Source organism: Oncorhynchus mykiss, chromosome 32 (genome assembly GCF_013265735.2).
Source record: "Oncorhynchus mykiss isolate Arlee chromosome 32, USDA_OmykA_1.1, whole genome shotgun sequence".
In the NCBI taxonomy this organism is placed as follows: Eukaryota; Metazoa; Chordata; class Actinopteri; order Salmoniformes; family Salmonidae; genus Oncorhynchus; species Oncorhynchus mykiss.
This window is the reverse complement of record NC_050572.1, coordinates 31,259,776-31,281,743: the sequence shown is the minus strand read 5'-3', so window position 1 is coordinate 31,281,743 and position 21,968 is coordinate 31,259,776. Positions and strand designations below refer to the sequence as shown.

General features: G+C 43.9%; 1 protein-coding gene across 1 annotated transcript in view; it reads left to right on the top strand.

Moving 5' to 3' along the window:
* The first annotated feature begins 9,088 nt into the window (after positions 1–9,088).
* Positions 9,089–21,968, top strand: part of LOC110488275 (synaptotagmin-11) — a 30,874-nt gene continuing 17,994 nt past the window's right edge. Inside the window, exon 1 of the mRNA XM_021560435.2 lies at positions 9,089–9,494. Within this exon, the coding sequence (XP_021416110.2) occupies positions 9,461–9,494 (34 nt within the window). The 5' untranslated portion in view covers positions 9,089–9,460. The remainder of the gene's footprint in view (positions 9,495–21,968) is intronic.

Here is a 21,968-nt window from a genome sequence, read left to right as displayed (position 1 = left end):
AGAGACAACAACAGAAGAATAGGTGATGGAGAGAGACACCAGAAGAAACACAGAGACAACAACAGAAGAATAGGTGATGGAGAGAGACACCAGAAGAAACACAGAGACAGCAACAGAAGAATAGGTGATGGAGAGAGACACCAGAAGAAACACAGAGACAACAACAGAAGAATAGGTGATGGAGAGAGACACCAGAAGAAACACAGAGACAACAACAGAATAATAGATGATGGAGAGAGACACCAGAAGAAACACAGAGACAGCAACAGAAGAATAGGTGATGGAGAGAGACACCAGAAGAAACACAGAGACAACAACCGAAGAATAGATGATGGAGAGAGACACCAGAAGAAACACAGAGACAACAACAGAAGAATAGATGATGGAGAGAGACACCAGAAGAAACACAGAGACAACAACAGAAGAATAGGTGATGGAGAGAGACACCAGAAGAAACACAGAGACAACAACAGAAGAATAGGTGATGGAGAGAGACACCAGAAGAAACACAGAGACAACAACAGAAGAATAGGTGATGGAGAGAGACACACCAGACAAGACACAGAGACCGCAACAGAAGAATAGATGATGGAGAGAGACACTAGAAGAAACACAGAGGCAACAACAGAAGAATAGGTGATGGAGAGAGACACCAGAAGAAACACAGAGACAACAACAGAAGAATAGATGATGGAGAGAGACACCAGAAGAAACACAGAGACAACAACAGAATAATAGATGATGGAGAGAGACACCAGAAGAAACACAGAGACAACAACAGAAGAATAGATGATGGAGAGAGACACCAGAAGAAACACAGAGACAACAACAGAAGAATAGATGATGGAGAGAGACACCAGAAGAAACACAGAGACAACAACAGAAGAATAGATGATGGAGAGAGACACCAGAAGAAACACAGAGACAACAACAGAAGAATAGATGATGGAGAGAGACACACCAGACAAGACACAGAGACCGCAACAGAAGAATAGATGATGGAGAGAGACACCAGAAGAAACACAGAGACAACAACAGAAGAATAGGTGATGGAGAGAGACACCAGAAGAAACACAGAGACAACAACAGAAGAATAGATGATGGAGAGAGACACCAGAAGAAACACAGAGACAACAACAGAAGAATAGATGATGGAGAGAGACACCAGAAGAAACACAGAGACAACAACAGAAGAATAGATGATGGAGAGAGACACCAGAAGAAACACAGAGACAACAACAGAAGAATAGATGATGGAGAGAGACACCAGAAGAAACACAGAGACGCAGCAACAGAAGAATAGATGATGGAGAGAGACACCAGAATAAACACAGAGACAGCAACAGAAGAATAGATGATGGAGAGAGACACCAGAAGAAACACAGAGACAACAACAGAAGAATAGGTGATGGAGAGAGACACCAGAAGAAACACAGAGACAACAACAGAAGAATAGATGATGGAGAGAGACACCAGAAGAAACACAGAGACAACAACAGAAGAATAGGTGATGGAGAGAGACACTAGAAGAAACACAGAGGCAACAACAGAAGAATAGGTGATGGAGAGAGACACCAGAAGAAACACAGAGACAACAACAGAAGAATAGATGATGGAGAGAGACACCAGAAGAAACACAGAAACAACAACAGAAGAATAGATGATGGAGAGAGACACACCATACAAGACACAGAGACAACAACAGAAGAATAGATGATGGAGAGAGACACCAGAAGAAACACAGAGACAACAACAGAAGAATAGATGATGGAGAGAGACACCAGAAGAAACACAGAGACAACAACAGAAGAATAGATGATGGAGAGAGACACACCAGACAAGACACAGAGACCGCAACAGAAGAATAGATGATGGAGAGAGACACCAGAAGAAACACAGAGACAACAACAGAAGAATAGGTGATGGAGAGAGACACCAGAAGAAACACAGAGACAACAACAGAAGAATAGATGATGGAGAGAGACACCAGAAGAAACACAGAGACAACAACAGAAGAATAGATGATGGAGAGAGACACCAGAAGAAACACAGAGACAACAACAGAAGAATAGATGATGGAGAGAGACACCAGAAGAAACACAGAGACAACAACAGAAGAATAGATGATGGAGAGAGACACCAGAAGAAACACAGAAACAACAACAGAAGAATAGATGATGGAGAGAGACACCAGAAGAAACACAGAGACAGCAACAGAAGAATAGATGATGGAGAGAGACACCAGAAGAAACACAGAAACAACAACAGAAGAATAGATGATGGAGAGAGACACACCAGACAAGACACAGAGACAACAACAGAAGAATAGATGATGGAGAGAGACACCAGAAGAAACACAGAAACAACAACAGAAGAATAGGTGATGGAGAGAGACACCAGAAGAAACACAGAGACAGCAACAGAAGAATAGGTGATGGAGAGAGACACCAGAAGAAACACAGAGACAACAACAGAAGAATAGATGATGGAGAGAGACACCAGAAGAAACACAGAGACGCAGCAACAGAAGAATAGATGATGGAGAGAGACACCAGAAGAAACACAGAGACAGCAACAGAAGAATAGATGATGGAGAGAGACACCAGAAGAAACACAGAGACAACAACAGAAGAATAGGTGATGGAGAGAGACACCAGAAGAAACACAGAGACAACAACAGAAGAATAGATGATGGAGAGAGACACCAGAATAAACACAGAGACAACAACAGAAGAATAGGTGATGGAGAGAGACACTAGAAGAAACACAGAGGCAACAACAGAAGAATAGGTGATGGAGAGAGACACCAGAAGAAACACAGAGACAACAACAGAAGAATAGATGATGGAGAGAGACACACCAGACAAGACACAGAGACAACAACAGAAGAATAGGTGATGGAGAGAGACACCAGAAGAAACACAGAGACAACAACAGAAGAATAGATGATGGAGAGAGACACCAGAAGAAACACAGAGACAACAACAGAAGAATAGATGATGGAGAGAGACACCAGAAGAAACACAGAGACAACAACAGAAGAATAGGTGATGGAGAGAGACACACCAGACAAGACACAGAGACCGCAACAGAAGAATAGATGATGGAGAGAGACACCAGAAGAAACACAGAGACAACAACAGAAGAATAGGTGATGGAGAGAGACACCAGAAGAAACACAGAGACAACAACAGAAGAATAGGTGATGGAGAGAGACACCAGAAGAAACACAGAGACAACAACAGAAGAATAGATGATGGAGAGAGACACCAGAAGAAACACAGAGACAACAACAGAAGAATAGGTGATGGAGAGAGACACCAGAAGAAACACAGAGACAACAACAGAAGAATAGGTGATGGAGAGAGACACACCAGACAAGACACAGAGACCGCAACAGAAGAATAGGTGATGGAGAGAGACATACCAGACAAGACACAGAGACCGCAACAGAAGAATAGGTGATGGAGAGAGACACACCAGACAAGACACAGAGACCGCAACAGAAGAATAAGATAGGATGGAGAGAGACACCAGAAGAACAGAACAGGCCATAACAGAAGAGAATAGACAAAGGAGACAGTAACAAACAAGTACCTGAGACGGCAACAGACAAAACACAGACAGCAACAGACAAGACACAGAAAAAGTGAAAGAAGAGGGCATATGGAGAGAGAGCAACGGTGGGTTGAGCAGACAGTAGGCTGTATCAATTAAAGCTGCTCAATGGATTCTAATTACTGCACAATGTCAAATCAAATCAAATTGTATTTGTGACATACACATGGTTAGCAGATGTTAATGCGAGTGTAGCGAAATGCTTGCGCTTCTAGTTCTGACAATGCAGTAGTAACCAACAAGTAATCTAACCTAACAATTCCACAACTGCTACCTTATACACACAAGTGTAAAGGGATAAAGCATATGTACATAAAGATATATGAATGAGTGATGGTACAGAACGGCATAGGCAAGATGCAGAGATGGTATCGAGTACAGTATATACATATGAGATGAGTAGTGTAGGGTATGTAAACATAAAAGTGGCATAGTTTAAAGTGGCTAGTGATACATGTATTACATAAAGATGGCAAGATGCAATAGATGGTATAGAGTACAGTATATACATATGAGATGAGTAATGTAGGGTATGTAAACATTATATTAAGTGGCATTGTTTAAAGTGGCTAGTGATACATTTGTTACATCAATTTCCATATCAATTTCCATAATTTCCATATCCATAATACCTGAAGAGTTTTCTTGGTGTTGTTGGTGCCCGGTGTCTGACCTGATTGGTGAATGGAGAAAAATAATCAAAATAAAAAATATATATAGAAAATCAAAATAATAAAGTCTGACAGTCCTGTTGTTTTTTGACAAAGAGCAAATACCGACACAAGAGCTTTCGTCCCCAAACCATTGCAGTGTAAGAATTGTAAAGGATTTGGTCATGTTTCAAGTGTGTGCAGACAGACAGAGCATATTAAAGAACGGTGTGTAGAAGGACGACGGTGTTGCAGTTATGGTGGGGATCATGATCCCGAGGTCCTGGAGTGGCCTGTAAAGGTGAAGGAGATTGAGGTGGCAAAAGTTAGAGTAGTCAATCGAATCTCCTATGTGGAGGCGATTTAAAATAATTTAGAAAACAAGTGATGCTCGTGAAAATATGTAGTAAATGTTTACTCCAATTCAAAAGATACCATGTGTCAAAAAGGTGGATTTTGTGGCTTTCATTGCCACAGTTATAAACTGGACATTATTGTGGGTTGCGGCAGAAAGGTTTTGGGGATTTAAGGATTTTACATCTAAAGACAAGGGGTACTGGCATTGGAAGACCTGCCCTCCAAGGTTCCCCTTGAGCCTGTGTAGGGATCGGATCTTTTTTGATATAAATAAAAGATGTTGTTTGATCTTGTCACGTTCTGACCTTAGTTCCTTTGTTTTGTCTTTGTTTTAGTTGGTCAGGGCGTGAGTTGGGTGGGCAGTCTATGCGTGTTTTTCTATGTTGGGGTTTTGAGTTCGGCCTACTATGGTTCTCAATCAGAGGCAGCTGTCAATCGTTGTCCCTGATTGAGAATCATACTTAGGTAGCCTGGGTTTCACTTTTGGTTTGTGGGTGTTTGTTTCCGTGTGTGTGTTTGGGCCACACGGTACTGTTTCGTTTTTTTGTATATTCACGTTGTCATTTATTGTTTAGTGTTCTGAGTTTTAATTAAACATCATCATGAACACTTACCACGCTGCGCTTTGTTCCGATCCTTACTCCTCCTCAGACGAAGAGGAGGAAATCCGTTACAGATTTAGTTTAGTATTGTATTTTAGGGTGGTTTGGTAAATCCTGTTTTCATCTCACACAATAGGTGAATAATAATTACTGTATAAATGAACATGCACAATGTAATCATGTATGTCAAAGTGTGTCAAATATGTAAGTTGAAAACACTAATGTTAAAAGCACTGTGTATGTTTCCTTAACCTTGACAACGGGCAAAGAGCTGTGAATGGATCAGTGGTTCACCAATCAGGTGAACCAAAAATCTCAAATTTCGACTCATCAGACCAAAAGGACAGATTTTCACCAGTCTGATGTCCGTTGCTCGTGTTCTTGACCCAAGCAAATCTCTTATTATTATTGGTGTCCTTTAGTAGTGGTTTCTTTGCAGCAATTCTACCATGAACACCTGATTCACAAATTTTCCTCTGAACAGTTGATGTTGAGATGTGTCTGTTACTTGAACTCTATGAGTTGCAATCTGAGGTGAAGTTAATTGCCGATTTCTGAGGCTGGTAACTCTTAACTTTCCTCTGCAGCAGAGGTAACTCTGGGACTTCTTGTCCTGTGGTGGTCCTCATGAGAGCCAGTTTCATCATAGCACTTGATGTTTTTTGCGATTGGACTTGAAGAAACTTTCTTGAAAGTTCTTGAAATTTTCTGGATTGACTGACCTTCATGTCTTAAAGTAATGATGAACTGTCTTTTCTCTTTGCTTATTTGAGCTGTTCTTGCCATAATAAGAACTTTGAATTTGACCAAATAAGGCTATATTCTGTATACCACCCTACCTTGTCAAAACACAACTGATTGGCTCAAATGCATTAAGAAGGAAATAAATTCTACAAATTAATTTAAATATATTCCAGGTGACTACCTCATGAAGCTGGTTGAGAGAATGCCAAGAGTGTGCAAAGCTGTCATCAAGGCAAAGGGTGGCTACTTTGAATAATCTCAAATATAAAATACATTTTGATTTGTTTAACACTTTTTTGGTTACGACATGATTCCATATGTGTTATTTCATAGTTTTGATGTCTTCACTATTATTTTACAATGTAGAAAATAGTACAAATAAAGAAAAACTCTTGAATGGGTAGGTGTGTCCAAACTTTTAACTGGTACTATACATACAATGTTCACCTAACTAACGGAAAACTGGACACTCAAACAGGAGAACATTACAGGTAGAATTGTTAGCTGGGAAGATCTCAATTGCATACTCTCTACAGAGAGAGGACGCATGGAGTATGCAATTGAAATCTTCCCCATGTGCCTCTCCCACACCTTTAACCACCTGCACATGAAAACACACACTACATGATTAAATTGACTTTTTGGGTTGAAACACACATGCACAGCAATACAAACGTGCCTTTGGTGTTGGTAGTAGTCTATGAGTGTAATAGGCAGGAGAGTTCTGGACCAGAGCAGAATGAATAGAACCAGGTAACATATTTTTACAGACTTAATGACAACTACACTATCTGTCCATTGAGTCTTTTTGTTCAAGTATTTGTGACCAATAGATGCATATCTGTATTCCCAGTCATGTGAAATCCATAGATTAGGACCTCATTTATTTATTTAAATTGACTGATTTCCTTATTTGAACTCTCAGAAAAATCTTTTAAATTGTTGCGTTTATATTTTTGTTAAATGTACATCATAAGCGAGAAACGAACCGACAGAGTAGTCCTATATATGCACTTTGAAGGTAGCAGCCCTAATTGCTAGACTACCCCAGGCCATGATTGAATTCAATTTTGACTGTTCATTCATAACCTTAGGATACACTCCACACTTGTATGTCGTAGCCTAGGGGAGACCAATATCTATCTTGCGTTATTAAACTATATAAAACAAGGTTGTTTATGTGTATGCCATTTCAGATCCATTTTTGTACATTTGAATGTTGCAGGAATAGGACCTAGGCCTAGCGTTTTGAGCGAGTGAGAGAATATTATTTTGATAGCAGGCCTGATCCCAATGACTCGACTGCCTCCGCATGGAGAAAGAGAACTGCTCATTGTCAGGAAATCAAATCAAATCTAACTTTATTTGTAACATGTGCCGAATACAACAAGTTCAGACCTTACCGTGAAATGCTTACTTACAAGCCCTTAACCAACAGTGCAGTTCAAGAAGAGTTAAGAAAATATTTACCAGATAAACTAAAGTAAAAAATAATAAAAAAGTAACACAATAACATGACAATAATGAGGCTATATACAGGGAGTACCGGTACCGAGTCAGTGTGCGGGGGCACCGGTTAGAGGTCATTTGTACATGTAGGTAGGGGTGAAGTGACTATGCATAGATAATAAACAGCGAGTAGCAGCAGTGTACAAAACAAATGGAGGGGGGGTCAATGTAATAGTCCGGTGGCCATTTGATTAGTTGTTCAGCACTCTTATGGCTTGTGGGTAGAAGCTGTTAAGGAGCCTTTGGTCCTAGACCTGGCGCTCTGGTACCGCTTACCGTGCAGTAGCAGAGAAAAGTCTATGACAATTTTATGGGCTTTCCTCTGACACCGCCTATTTTATAGGTCCTGGATTGCAGGAAGCTTGGCCACAGTGATGTACTGGGCCGTACGCACTACCCTCCGTAGCGCCTTATTGTACGGTCAGATGCCGAGCAGTTGCCATACCAGGCAGCAACCGGTCAGGATGCTCTCGATGGTGTAGCTGTTTAACTTTTTGAGGATCTGGGGACATATGCCAAATCTTTTCAGTCTCCTGGGGGGGAAAGGTTTTGTCGTGCCCTCTTCACAACTGTCTTGGTGTGTTTGGACCATGATAGATTGTTGGTGATGTGGACACCAAGGAACTTGAAACTCTCGACCCGCTCCACTACAGCCCCGTTGATGTTCATGGGGGCCTGTTCGACCTGCCTTTTTCTGTAGTCCATGATCAGCTCCTTTGTCTTGCTCACATTGAGGGAGAGGTTGTTGTCCTGGCACCACACTGCCAGTTCTCTGACCTCCTTCCTATAGGCTGTCTCATCATTGTCGGTGATCAGGCCTACCACTGTTGTGTCATCAGCAAACTTAATGATGGTGTTGGAGTCGTGTTTGGCCACGTAGTCGTGGGTGAACAGGGAGTACAGGAGGGGACTAAGTACACACCCCTGAAGGGCCCCAGTGTTGAGGATCAGCATGGCAGATGTGTTGTTGCCAACCCTTACCACCTGGGGGTGGCCTGTTAGGAAGTCCAGGATCCAGTTGCAGAGGGAGTTGTTTTGTCCCAGGATCCTTAGCTTAGTGATGAGCTTCGTGGGCATTATGGTGTTGAACGCTGAGCTGTAGTCAACTAATCATGAGGCTCATTTGAATTTCCTGACGCAACAGGAAAATTCTCAGTGGCAAAAGACTAATCAAGTTAAGATCCGACATCTGTAGGGGTTAAAAATAAAAGTATGTCAACTTATCAATTAATTTTTTCCAAGTTGGTTACTATGCTGTGAAAAAGTTGTATTTCACTAGTCCAAAAAAAAGTTATAGGACAGATGCTCCTTTTCTGTGTCCTGCCTTAGCCCTATCCCCATTGGCCAATGCCACTGCTTTGTTCTCATTCGCCAATTCTTGGTAGCGTTGCTGTCTCTGGTTGGTTGGTGAGGGCAATTCTCGGTAACTTCGTGGTAGCAAAGGGTGATATGATTGGATCTCGCAACCAGACATTTCCAAGGGAGAATCTCATTTGAGTTTCCTTGATTCCTTAAATCCTATCGTTTTGCCTCTTTAACAAAACCCATTGGATGAGAAGGTCAGAGGTCCCGCCCCTCTGACCTTGTCATCCAATGGGTTTTGTTAAAGAGGCGAGAAGAGAGCATGCGAGGAATCAAGAACATTCTCCCTTAAACTCACGGTTGTCAGGGGGGTCCTCAAGGCTGGTTGTTGCCGTCTTGCTCAGCAACCGCACCCGATTTGAGCTCGAGACAGGAGTGTGCTGAAGCAACCGCAATTGCGAGAGCATCCTTGAGAAGCCACTGAATCACAACAATAATTTCGGACTGAGGAAAATACGACCGTCAAACATCGTCGCCTCATCGCCCGGCTGATATAGCCTACTGACCTAAAGAAAAAGCGTAGGGACAATATCATTAATGGAAATAAATTAGAAGCCTGCGAGTTTAATTTGTTGTTATTTTAATTTTGGGGGGGACAACAGCCTTTTGAACCCCAAAATGGCTGAGATAACCAATTTAAGACCAACATATGGTAAGACATATTATTAAATGTTTTTCCTCATGATAAATAACATGCCAGACAACTGTTTTAGGCTAACCGAAAAAAATGAGTGTTTCTCAGGTTCTCAGATTCTAAATGGTGTCTTGTTGGCCTAACAAGGCTGAAAGACTCAAGGGGCTACATTCGTTGTTTAGTCTCGTTTTTTGTACTATATTCAATTCATTTAATGTTTGAAATTAAATGGCACACGTCGATTTAACATTTAAAACGACACGAGTGACGTGTAGCCTACATTGTTGATTCCTTCTTGTGAGTCTTATCTCCTACAGTGATGTTATTCTGGTAATACAGTCGCTTTGAACCAATAGCAGGAAGACATAAAAAAGACCCCTAGAATATGGGAAGCCTCTTTAAACTATGTGTATTTAGGGAGTATGTATTTTTTTTAATCAACAATGTTCAGAGGGGAGAACACAGACCTATCAAGGCCTCGACAGTGTCAACGATTCTAATAATTTAAAAACTGAGCATAGGCCTGTTGTCTATGTTTTAATTTGTTGGGATTACAAATAGGCCTATACATGAAAATGTATGGTCATGCGTGCGTTAGTTTCCGGCGGTAGCCACTATTGCTTCGTCATATTTTGTCTTGTAGGAGGAATGTTGGCAGGGGATATGGACTGAATGAAAATGTGCCTTTTGACATTTATATATAAACCAATATATATTGACTTCTGGTTAATCTCGTGCGCGGCACAGGTTTATTGTTAAAGGTGAGACCCGTTTGGAAGGCACTTCTCCATCCTTCTCGAATGGCTTTTGACTGCGTGTGGGTTAGAGAGGATGATGACGTTCAATCTATTCTTGAGGCTTGGCATCAACTGTGCACGACTGCCCGGTCTTCTCTTATTTGAAAGAATATCTATCCGAATTGCTGAACTGGACCCTTTGTCCATAGCGTAACAGAACATTTGGGCAAGGTGGATGGTGGTCTCTCACGTCTGCCCAAAAACCTCACTCGCTGAGCAATCAATTTGCGTGGTCATTGTAATCTAGTAAAGTCACGGTGGGATGGTGGGAAGCATTGATGGATGTTTTACCAATAGCCTAGTGCACCATGCTCCCATGTCAGAGTTAAAGCATTAAACTATGGTGCTTAACTCTGGGCAGAATATGTTATTATTAAGAGAATGAGTGGACAAAGATTTCAAAAACGAACTACACCCAGTCACATGCATATATTTAGCCTACTGTATAAATATATGGTTTACACCTACAATTACTCAACAATCGATTACACAACAACCAGTGCAGACAACTAACAGGACAGGATGAGACACATCACATTGACAAAATCAGTAAGACACATTCAAACTCTCCTCCTCTTTGCCAAACCGAATTGTCTATGAAAATAAATGACCTCCTGTAGAGATTGTTTTGTGTGTGCAGTGAAGGGTAGAGGCGCTAATGTTGTTTGTTTGTGTCTGGAGTGTTGGAGCAGCTCCTCAGTGAGGGCGTGGGGTCTAATTACACCAACAAAAGGACTCTGTTATTTCTTCCCTTGATTATCAATTTATCTGCATTGTTAAATTCATATTAGCATAATTCCTCTCCTTAACAGATAGCTATCTCCCAGAGCAACTTTTATTGCTTTTGTTTTGATTCATGGATGGATTTTCCCTCCGAGTTGAGCCCAGTGCCAAAGCTGGAGGGAACAGCTGCAGTTTACCCCACCTTAAGGATTTTCACACTACTGAGCTGAGCCAAAACAAGTGGTACTGAGCTGGCCTGGTTATGCATCCCTTATACTTGCAGTAACTGTTCTGGAAAAGATCATATGAAAGTGATGACCCCTTCCGCTTTACTTCCGTATCCAGTCCCATACCGTTTTGAATGGGTTTCAAGATTATATAATCAAATTCATGAGAAAAATAAAATTATATATATATATATATATATATATATATATATATATATATATATATAAATACACACCCACACACAGTACCAGTCAAAAGTTTGGACGCACCTACTCATTCAAGGTTATTTTTTAAATTTGTTTAACTACTTTCTACATTGTAGAATAATAGTGAAGAAATAAAAACTATGAAATAACACATGGAATCATGTAGTAACCAAAAAAGTGTTAAAAAAAATCTAAATATATTTTATATTTGAGATTCTTCAAAGGAGCCAGCCTTTGTGTGGATGACAGCTTTGTACACTCTTGGTACTCTCTCAACCAGCTTCACCTGGAATGCTTTCCCAACAGCAGCCTTGAAGGAGTTCCCACATATGCTGAGCACTTGTTGGCTGCTTTTCCTTCACTCTGCGGGCCAACTCATTCCAAACCATATCAATTGGGTTAAGGTCGGGTAATTGTGGAGGCCAGGTCATCTGATGTAGCACTCCATCACTCTCCTTCTTGGTCAAATAGCCCTTACACAGCCTGGAGGTGTGTTGGGTCATTGCCGTGTGGAAAAACAAATGATAGTCCTACTAAGCGAAAACCAGATGGGATGGCGTATCGCTGCAGAATGCTGTGGTAGCCATGCTGGTTAAGTGTGCCTTGAATTCTAAGTAAATCACTGGCAGTGTTACCAGCAAAGCACCCACACACCATCCCACCATCTCCTCCATGCTTCACGTTGGAACCCACACATGCGGAAATAATCCGTTCACCTACTCTGCGTCTCACAAAGACACAGCGGTTGGAACCAAAAATCTCAATTTGGACTCATCAGACCAAAGGATAGATTTCCACCTGGATAATGTCCATTGCTTGTATTTATTAGCCCAAGCAAGTCTCTTCTTCTTATTGGTGTCCTTTAGTAGTGGTTTCTTTGACCATGAAGTCCTGATTCACGCGGTCTCCTCTGAACATTTGATGTTGAGATGTGTCTGTTACTTGAACTCTTTGAAGTCAATCTGAGGTGCAGTTAATTTCCGATTTCTGAGGCTGGTAACACTAATTAACTTATCTTCTGCAGCAGAGGTAACTCTGGGTCTTCCTTTCCTGTGGCGTTCCTCGTGTGAGCCAGTTTCATCATAGCGCTTGATGATTTTTGCAACTGCACTTTTCCGGATTGACTGACCTTCATGTCTTAAAGCAATGATGGACTGTCATTTCTCTTTGCTTATTTGAGCTGTTCTTGCCATAATATGGACTTGGTATTTTACCAAATAGGTCTATCTTCTGTGTACCTTGTCACAACACAACCGATTGGCCCAAATGCATTAAGAAGGAAAGGAATTCCACAACTGATCTTTTAATAAGGCACACATGCTAATTAAAATGCATTCCAGGTGACTACCTCATGAAGCTGGTTGAGAGAATGCCGAGAGTGTGCAAAGCTGTTATCAAAGCAAAGGGTGGCTACTTTGAAGAATCTCATTCTTATTGGTGTACTTATTTGGCATTTTAATTGTTTTATTTAACCTTCATTTAACTAGGCAAGTCAGTTAAGAACAAATTCTTATTTACAATGATGGCCTACCCCGGCCAAACCCTCCCCTATCCCGGACGATGCAGGGCCAATTGTGCCCTATAGGACTCCCGATCACGGCCGGTTGTGATACAGCCCGGGATCGAACCAGGGTCTCTAGTGACGCCTCTGGCACTGAGATGCATTGCCTTACATGCTGACCAAACTGGATGCGTGCATGCGCGATCGTGCGCATGTTGATTTTGTACCCCCACACCAAACACGATCATGACATGCAGGTTGAAATATCAAAACAAACTCTGAACCAATTCTATTAATTTGGGGACTGGTCGAAAAGCATTAAACATTTATGGCAATTTAGCTAGCTAGCTTGCTGTTGTCCTGGGATATAAACATTTGGTTGTTATTTTACCTGAAATGCACAAGGTCTTCTACTCCGACAATTAATCCACAGATAAAACGGTAAACCAAATTCCTTTCTCGACATCTCTCCTCCTTCCTCAGGCTTCTTTTTTACTTCTTTGGACTTTATATGGCGGTTGGCAACCAACTTTATGATGCATTACAACATCCGACTGGCGTGTAGACGTCAGTTCATCTTTCAATCACCCACGTGGGTATATGCTCCTAAACACTAATGAGGAGATGGGAGAGGGCAGACTTGCAGCGCATTGAGCCTCACAAATAGAACCTATTTCTATTTTGGCACCTGGCCACGCTGACGCTCACTGAGGCGAGCGAGCAGTGTGGGTGCAATGATTGACTAGCACATATGTGTAAAGTTGCGAGAGGTGTGGTCAGCATGTTAGACTGCTGCGCCACTCGGGTGCACAGTACCCTTATGTTATTGCCTTTGTCTCTTTGGGGGTACATGTCTCACTGAGGCAGACTAGCCTGGATGAAGGAGTGAGCTGACAGTGACACACAGTCCTACCCTCCTCACCTCTCTTCCCCTCCCTCCCTCCCTCCCTCCATCTCTCTCTGTACCTTCGCTCTGCAGTGTGTCCGGCGTAGCCGGAACAGCGCTTGTGATTTAATGCCATAGTGACTGGTGTCAGAGTGACAAGCCCCTTTCTCACCCAGTGGTGAAATACAGCACAATCCACCTCGGGACAAGATGTCTGTCTGTATTACTCATGTTCACCGAGATTTCAGGATGAAGAAACACACACCGAGGAAGCTAACGTTGTGTGAAAGGTGGTTTAGATAGTCTTTTAGCTTAGTCCTGTGAAGCTGAGCAGCAGTGATTTACCTCGGCGTGTTGATGGCAGTAGGGGAGATGGACGTTTACAGATGTTTCGTCTTTGTTAATGTCTTACTGTGTGACATATGTTGTACGTGTATGAGGGAAAAGAGATTGCTTACAAGAACGTTTATATGAGTGTTTGGGTTATTTGAAAAATTCTTGAGACACATGACTCTGTGTAGTGGAGGTACTTCAGAATGTAATGTTTCCATGCACCTTGACGTCACCTTTCAGGAAGTTAGCGGTCACTCCTGAGCGGGACGGTTTGCCACTTAAAGGGTAGGAAACATGAGTTTTTACTCAACAATGTAACAACACAGTGTGGTCAAAGACTTAGTAACTTAGTTTTAGTCACTACCTGGTTACCTATAAGTACAAACATAGTAAAAAAAATAAATGTTATTACTAGGGTTGCAAAATTCGGGGAACTTTCAATAAATTCCCTGGTTTTCCCGAAATCCCGGTTGGAGATTTCTGGAATCTTGAGAGAATAAGCAGAAAATCCTGGAATCCTCCAACCACAATTTCTGGAAAACAAGGGAATTTGTTGAAAGTTCCAGGAATTTAGCAACCCTAGTTGTTACATATTTATTGACGTATTTCCGGATAACTTCTAAAGTACCCTCAACGTCATATGGAGGATCTACTTTGTGCTACAGAGTTTAAGCTAGCTAGCTCAAGCTGGCTAACGTTAGCCACATCTCATGCTAGTCACAGTCTTTGTGGCTGTGTTATCTAGTGGAAACACTTTAGCACGGCAGGCTCTGGTGCTTTATTGCTGTGGGCTCAATGAAAGCGAAAATCATACCTGCTTGCACTAATGGTGTAGTACCTCGCCTGTTCTCCTTTTTGTTTTGTCAACTTTTGGCATGTTCTCTGTTAAGCAGGCTACGGGAGTTTTCTAACTTTTCCCACCTCAGAATCTAGATAGCACTCAAGCACTAAGCTATCTATTTTGCAGGTAGCCTAGCGGTTAAGAGCGTTGGTTCAAATCACTGAGCCAACTAGGTGAAAAATTGGACCATCTGCCCTTGAGCAAAGCACTTAACCCTAATTGCTTCTGTAAGTCGCTCTGGATAAGAGCGTCTGCTAAATGACTAACATTTTTAAATGGCTGACTGATTCAGTGCTAAGGTAATGTTAGCAGGCTGGTAAAGCTAATATTAGCAGGCTAGTTGGCTAGAAACTGCACATTGATTTGTGACAATGCATTTATAAAGTAAACTCAGCAAAAAAATAAACGTCCTCTCACTTTCAACTGCGTTTATTTTCAGCTAACTAAACATGTGTAAATATTTGTATGAACATAACAAGATTCAACAACTGAGACATGAACTGAATAAATTCCACAGACATGTGACTAACAGAAATTGAATAATGTGTCCCTGAACAAAGGGGGGGGGGGTCAAAATCAAAAGTAACAGTCAGTATCTGGTGTGGCCACCAGCTGCATTAAGTACTGCAGTGCATCTCCTCCTCATGGACTGCACCAGATGTGCAGTTCTTGCTGTGAGATGTTATCCCACTCTTCCACCAAGGCACCTGCAAGTTCCCAGACATTTCTGGGGGGAATGGCCCTTGCCCTCACCCTCCGATCCAACAGGTCCCTGACGGGCTCTTCGCTGGCCATGGCAGAACACGGACATTCCTGTCTTACAGGAAATCACACACAGAACAAGCAGTATAGCTGGTGGCATTGTCATGCTGGAGGGTCATGTCAGGATGAGCCTGCAGGAAGGATACCACATGAGGGAGGAGGATGTCTTCCCTGTAATGCACAGTGTTGAGATTGCCTGCAATGACAACAAGCTCAGTCCGATGATGCTGTGACACACCGCCTCAGACCATGACGGACCCTCCACCTCCAAATCAATCCCGCTCCAGAGTACAGGCCTCGATGTAACGCTCATTCCTTCGACGGTAAACGCAAATCCGAGCATCACCCTTGGTGAGACAAAACTGTGACTCGTCAGTGAAGAGCACTTTTTGCCTGTCCTGTCTGGTCCAGCGACGGTGGGTTTGTGCCCAAAGGCGTCGTTGTTGCCGGTGATGTCTGGTGAGGACCTGCCTTACAACAGACCTACAAGCCCTCAGTCCAGCCTCTCTCAGCCTCTTGCGGACAGTCTGAATACAGATGGAGGGATTTGGCATTCCTGGTGTAACTCGGGCAGTTGTTGTTTCCATCCTGTACCTGTCCCGTAGGTGTGATGTTTGAATGTACCGATCTTGTGCAGGTGTTGTTACACGTGGTCTGCCATTGCGAGGACAATCAACTGTCCATCCTGTCTCCTTGTAGCGCTGTCTTAGGCGTCTCACAGTACGGACATTGCAATTTATTACCCTGGCCACATCTGCAGTCCTTATGACTCTTTGCAGCATGCCTAAGGCACGTTCACACAGATGAGCAGGGACCCTGGGCATCTATCCTTTGGTGTTTTTCAGAGTCAGTAGAAAGGCCTCTTTAGTGTCCTAAGTTTTCATAACTGGGACCTTAATTGCCTACTGTCTGTAAGCTGTTAGTGTCTTAATGACCGTTCCACAGGTGCATGTTCAATAATTGTTTATGGTTCATTGAACAAGCATGGGAAACAGTGTTTACACCCTTTGCTATCAATATATGTGTATCTGTGACACACCGCCCCAGACTCTGGAAGCGCTGGACAGGAGGGAGCACCTGGAGGGAGGAGACGGAGAGACAGTTACCGGATGGACCGGACCGTGGAGGCACACTGGAGGTCTCGAGCACCGAGCCTGCACAACCTGTCCTGGCTGGATACTCCCCGAAGCCCGGCAAGTGCGGTGGGGTGGAACAGACCGCACTGGGCTGTGCTGGTGCACCGGGGACACCGTGCGTAGGGCTGGTGCCATATACCTCGGGCCGAGGAGACGCACTGGAGACCAGATGCAAAGCGCTGGCTCCCTTTACCTGCTACCTCCGCTCTCCTGGCTGCCTCCACCTGTTCCCATTGGAGGCGATCCCTTCCAGCCAGGATCTCCTCCCATGAGTAGGACCCCTTCCCGTCCAGAATGCCTTCCCATGTCCTGGTGACCACGCTGCTTGGTCCTTTTTTGGTGGGTAGTTCTGTAACGGCTGTTGGAAGGAGAGGACCAAGATGCAGCATGGTAAGTGTCCATGTTAGATTTATTCGATAACTGAACACTGAAACACAAAGTAAACAAAAGCACAACTGAAACAGTCTTGTCTGGTAGAGACACAGAGACAGATAACAACTACCCACAACTCAAGTGGGAAAAACAGGCTGCCTAAGTATGGTTCTCAATCAGAGACAACGATTGCCAGCTGCCTCCGATTGGTAACCATACCAGGCCAAACACATAGAAATGGAAAACATAGAACACAAAACATAGAATGCCCACCCCAACTAATGCCCTGACCAAACTAAAATAGAGACATAAAAAAGGAACTAAGGTCAGGACGTGACACTTACCGTATTCCTCCACAGTCCCACACTTACCCGCTCGCCTCCTCGCGTATGAATCAGACAATAGAATCATTGCTCGTGATTAACAATTTACTGCAGTCTATTAATAATGGACGCCTCCTGCGTATGCACAGACACGTGTACACACACTTGTTCTTTCACGCATTTTGTTCCTTTTGAAATCCTGGATTTCGCCTTCAGTATTGCTATCGAGATGTGAACTCACTCAAGGTTTTATTTCATTTAGACCGTGACCATTTTGGTCTGTGTCTCTCTCTGTGTCTGTCTCTCAGGGGATGTGTCTAGGCAACGAGAGCTTCACAGCTGTGCTTTAAAGACTCTCCAAAAAATGCCCCACTGGGGTCACAATGATCAATGGTGTAGGGGGGGGTGGTCGAGTCTTTGTCTAGAGGGGGAGTGAGTGGGTGTGGGCAGCCACTGTAGACACTATGGAGATACAGTGAGTGGATGAGAGGAAGAGAGAGATTAAGAAATAGAGGGTGGGAAAAGGTAAAACATTGCCTCTGGGAGGAAAAGGAGAAAGAGAAAAGGGAAAGCAGGACAAGATGCCAGTAACTGATTTTATTGACGATAAAATGACTAAATGGTTTAGCCGTGAGGTATGCCCTGCGGTACGCAGACAAGTGTCTGCTGTTCTGAATTCCCAAGGCCCGCATGGAAGTGACTGTCACTCTTCAGAAATGTCCCAAAAGTCTGTTTGTCTGGCACGCTTGCTCTCGACTCTCCGTCTGCGCCCTAGCTATGGATCCTTTGTCTCACTGGTTGTCTCTCCGTTAGCAGCCAAAGTCACCACTCATTCATACCGCATTTCCTGACTCTCTCTTTCATTCACCATTTCTTCTCCCCTTTCTCCTGCCCATTTCCCTCTCTCTTCCTGTTACCTTTGAATTCTACCCCGATTCTTATCCTCAAGTAACCGTGTTTGCCACCTTCATTTCATGGCCATTTTAGTTTTTCTGTCTGGCTTGTCAAGCTGTTAAAATCCGCCTGTCTGTCACACAACTGGACAAGTGCCTGCTAACCCTGACCCAATTTTTGCCTCCAGCACTGTTGCTAAGCCCCTCCAGCTGACTTCACTGCTGGATATGAATATTGGCCACTAAAACGAAAGCTAAATCCCTGCACATGCAGCTTACTGGTGGCCCGGGGTGTGGCTGCCTGCAGCTTCAAGCATCTGGGGTCATCCAGTCCAGTTCTAGCCTGGTCAAACCAGACTGAATGCTGCACTCAAGAGAGCTGTAAGAGCTGTGTTCAGTCTGGTTTTACCAGGCTACTAATTTGACGGTTAATGAAGGCTATGCTGAAACTTGTTGGTTTTTGATAGTACAATTTTAAGTTCTCTTCCTTTACTATCATTTTCTTCCAAGAGAAAATCTCTCGCAGAATTATTGTAGTTGATAGCTGGGGCCTCTGTCATCTTTGCTTTATAACAGAGTTGGGTAACCTTAAGCAAATGTGACTATGCGTAGTTGTTCCTTTTTTTAATATGTTTTTACATTTTTTAAATATTTTTAAAATTTTACCCCTTTTTCTCCCCAATTTCGTGGTATGCAATTGTTGTAGTAGCTACTATCTTGTCTCGTCGCTACAACTCCCGTACGGGCTCGGGAGAGACGAAGGTTGAAAGTTGTGCGTCCTCCGATACACAACCCAACCAAGCCGCACTGCTTCTTAACACAGCGCACATCCAACCCGGAAGCCAGCCGCACCAATGCGCCGGAGGAAACACCGTGCACCTGGCCACCTTGGTGGCGCCCATCCCGCCACAGGAGTCGCTGGTGCGCGATGAGACAAGGACACCCCTACCGACCAAGCCCTCCCTAACCCGGGCGACGCTAGGCCAATTGTGCGTCGCCTCACGGACCTCCCGGTCACGGCCGGTTACGACAGAGCCTGGGCGCGAACCCAGGGACTCTGATGGCCCTTAACCACTGCGCCACCCGGGAGGCCCCTCAGTCACAGATTTTAACCAAAGAAGGTGGCTTTGCAGACTGCAGTTGTGAATCTGAATCAAATCAAATGAAATTTTATTTGTCACATACACACATGGTTAGCAGATGTTAATGCGAGTGTAGCGAAATGATTGTTTTTCTACTTCCGACAATGCAGTAATAACCAACGAGTAATCTAACCTAACAATTCCACAACTACTACCTTATACACACAAGTGTAAAGGGATAAGAATATGTACATAAAGATATATGAATGAGTGATGGTACGGAACGGCATAGGCAAGATGCAGTAGATGGTATCGAGTACAGTATATACATATGGGATGAGTAATGTAGGGTATGTAAACATAAAAGTGGCATAGTTTAAAGTGGCTAGTGATACATGTATTACATAAAGATGGCAAGATGCAGTAGATAGAGAGTACAGTATATACATATACATATGAGATGAGTAATGTAGGGTATGTAAACATTATATTAAGTGGCATTGTTTAAAGTGGCTAGTGATACAATCAATTCCCATTATTAAAGTGGCTGGAGTTGAGTCAGTATGTTGGCAGCAGCCACTCAATGTTAGTGGTGGCTGTTTAACAGTCTGCTGGCCTTGAGATAGAAACTGTTTTTCAGTCTCTCGGTCCCTGCTTTGATGCACCTGTACTGACCTCGCCTTCTGGATGATAGCGGGGTGAACAGGCAGTGGCTCGGGTGGTTGATGTCCTTGATGATCTTTATGGCCTTCCTGTGACATCGGGTGGTGTAGGTGTCCTGGAGGGCAGGTAATTTGCCCCCGGTGATGCGTTGTGCAGACCTCACTACCCTCTGGAGAGCCTTACGGTTGTGGGCGGAGCAGTTGCCGTACCAGGCGGTGCTACAGCCCGACAGGATGCTCTCGATTGTGCATCTGTAGAAGTTTGTGAGTGCTTTTGGTGACAAGCCGAAATGTTCAGCCTCCTGAGGTTGAAGAGGCGCTGCTGCGCCTTCTTCACAACGCTGTCTGTGTGGGTGGACCAATTCAGTTTGTCTGTGATGTGTACGCCGGGGACCTTAACTTTCTACCCTCTCCACTACTGTCCCATCGATGTGGATAGGGGGGTGCTCCCTCTGCTGTTTCCTGAAGTCCACAATCATCTCCTTTGTTTTGTTGACGTTGAGTGTGAGGTTATTTTCCTGACACCACACTCCGAGGGCCCTCACCTCCTCCCTGTAGGCCGTCTCGTCGTTGTTGGTAATCAAGCCTACCACTGTAGTGTTGTCCGCAAACTTGATGATTGAGTTGGAGGCGTGCATGGCCATCCAGTCGTGGGTGAACAGGGAGTACAGGAGAGGGCTCAGAACGCACCCTTGTGGGGCCCCAGTGTTGAGGATCAGCGGGGTGGAGATGTTGTTACCTACCCTCACCACCTGGGGGCGGACCGTCAGGAAGTCCAGTACCCAGTTGCACAGGGCGGGGTCGAGACCCAGGGTCTCGAGCTTGATGACGAGTTTGGAGGGTACTATGTTAAGTCCTGAGCTGTAGTCGATGAACAGCATTCTCACATAGGTATTCCTCTTGTCCAGATGGGTTAGGGCAGTGTGGTTGCGATTGTGTCGTCTGTGGACCTATTGGGGCGGTAAGCAAATTGGAGTGGGTCTAGGGTGTCAGGTAGGGTGGAGGTGACATGGTCCTTGACTAGTCTCTCAAAGCACTTCATGATGACGGAAGTGAGTGCTACGGGGTGGTAGTCGTTTAGCTCGGTTACCTTAGCTTTCTTTGGAACAGGAACAATGGTGGCCCTCTTGAAGCATGTGGGAACAGCAGACTGGGATAAGGATTGATTGAATATGTCCGTAAACACACCAGCAAGCTGGTCTGCGCATGCTCTGAGGACGCGGCTGGGGATGCCGTCTGGGCCTGCAGCCTTGCGAGGGTTAACACGTTTAAATGTTTTACTCACGTCGGTTGCAGTGAAGGAGAGACCTCAGGTTTTGGTAGCACGCCGTGTCAGTGGCACTGTATTGTCCTCAAAGCGGGCGAAGAAGTTATTTAGTCTGCCTGGGAGCAAGACATCCTGGTCTGCAACGGGGCTGGTTTTCTTTTTGTAATCCGTGATTGACTGTAGACCATGCCACATACCTCTTGTGTCTGAGCCATTGAATTGCGACTCTACTTTGTCTCTATACTGATGCTTAGCTTGTTTGATTGCCTTGCGGAGGGAATAGCTACACTGTTTGTATTCGGTCATGTTTCCGGTCACCTTGCCCTGGTTAAAAGAAGTGGTTCGCGCTTTCAGTTTTGCGCGAATGCTGCCATCAATCCACGGTTTCTGGTTTGGGAATGTTTTAATAGTTGCTATGGGTACGACATCGCCAATGCACTTTCTAATGAACTCGCTCACCGAATCAGCGTATTTGTCAAT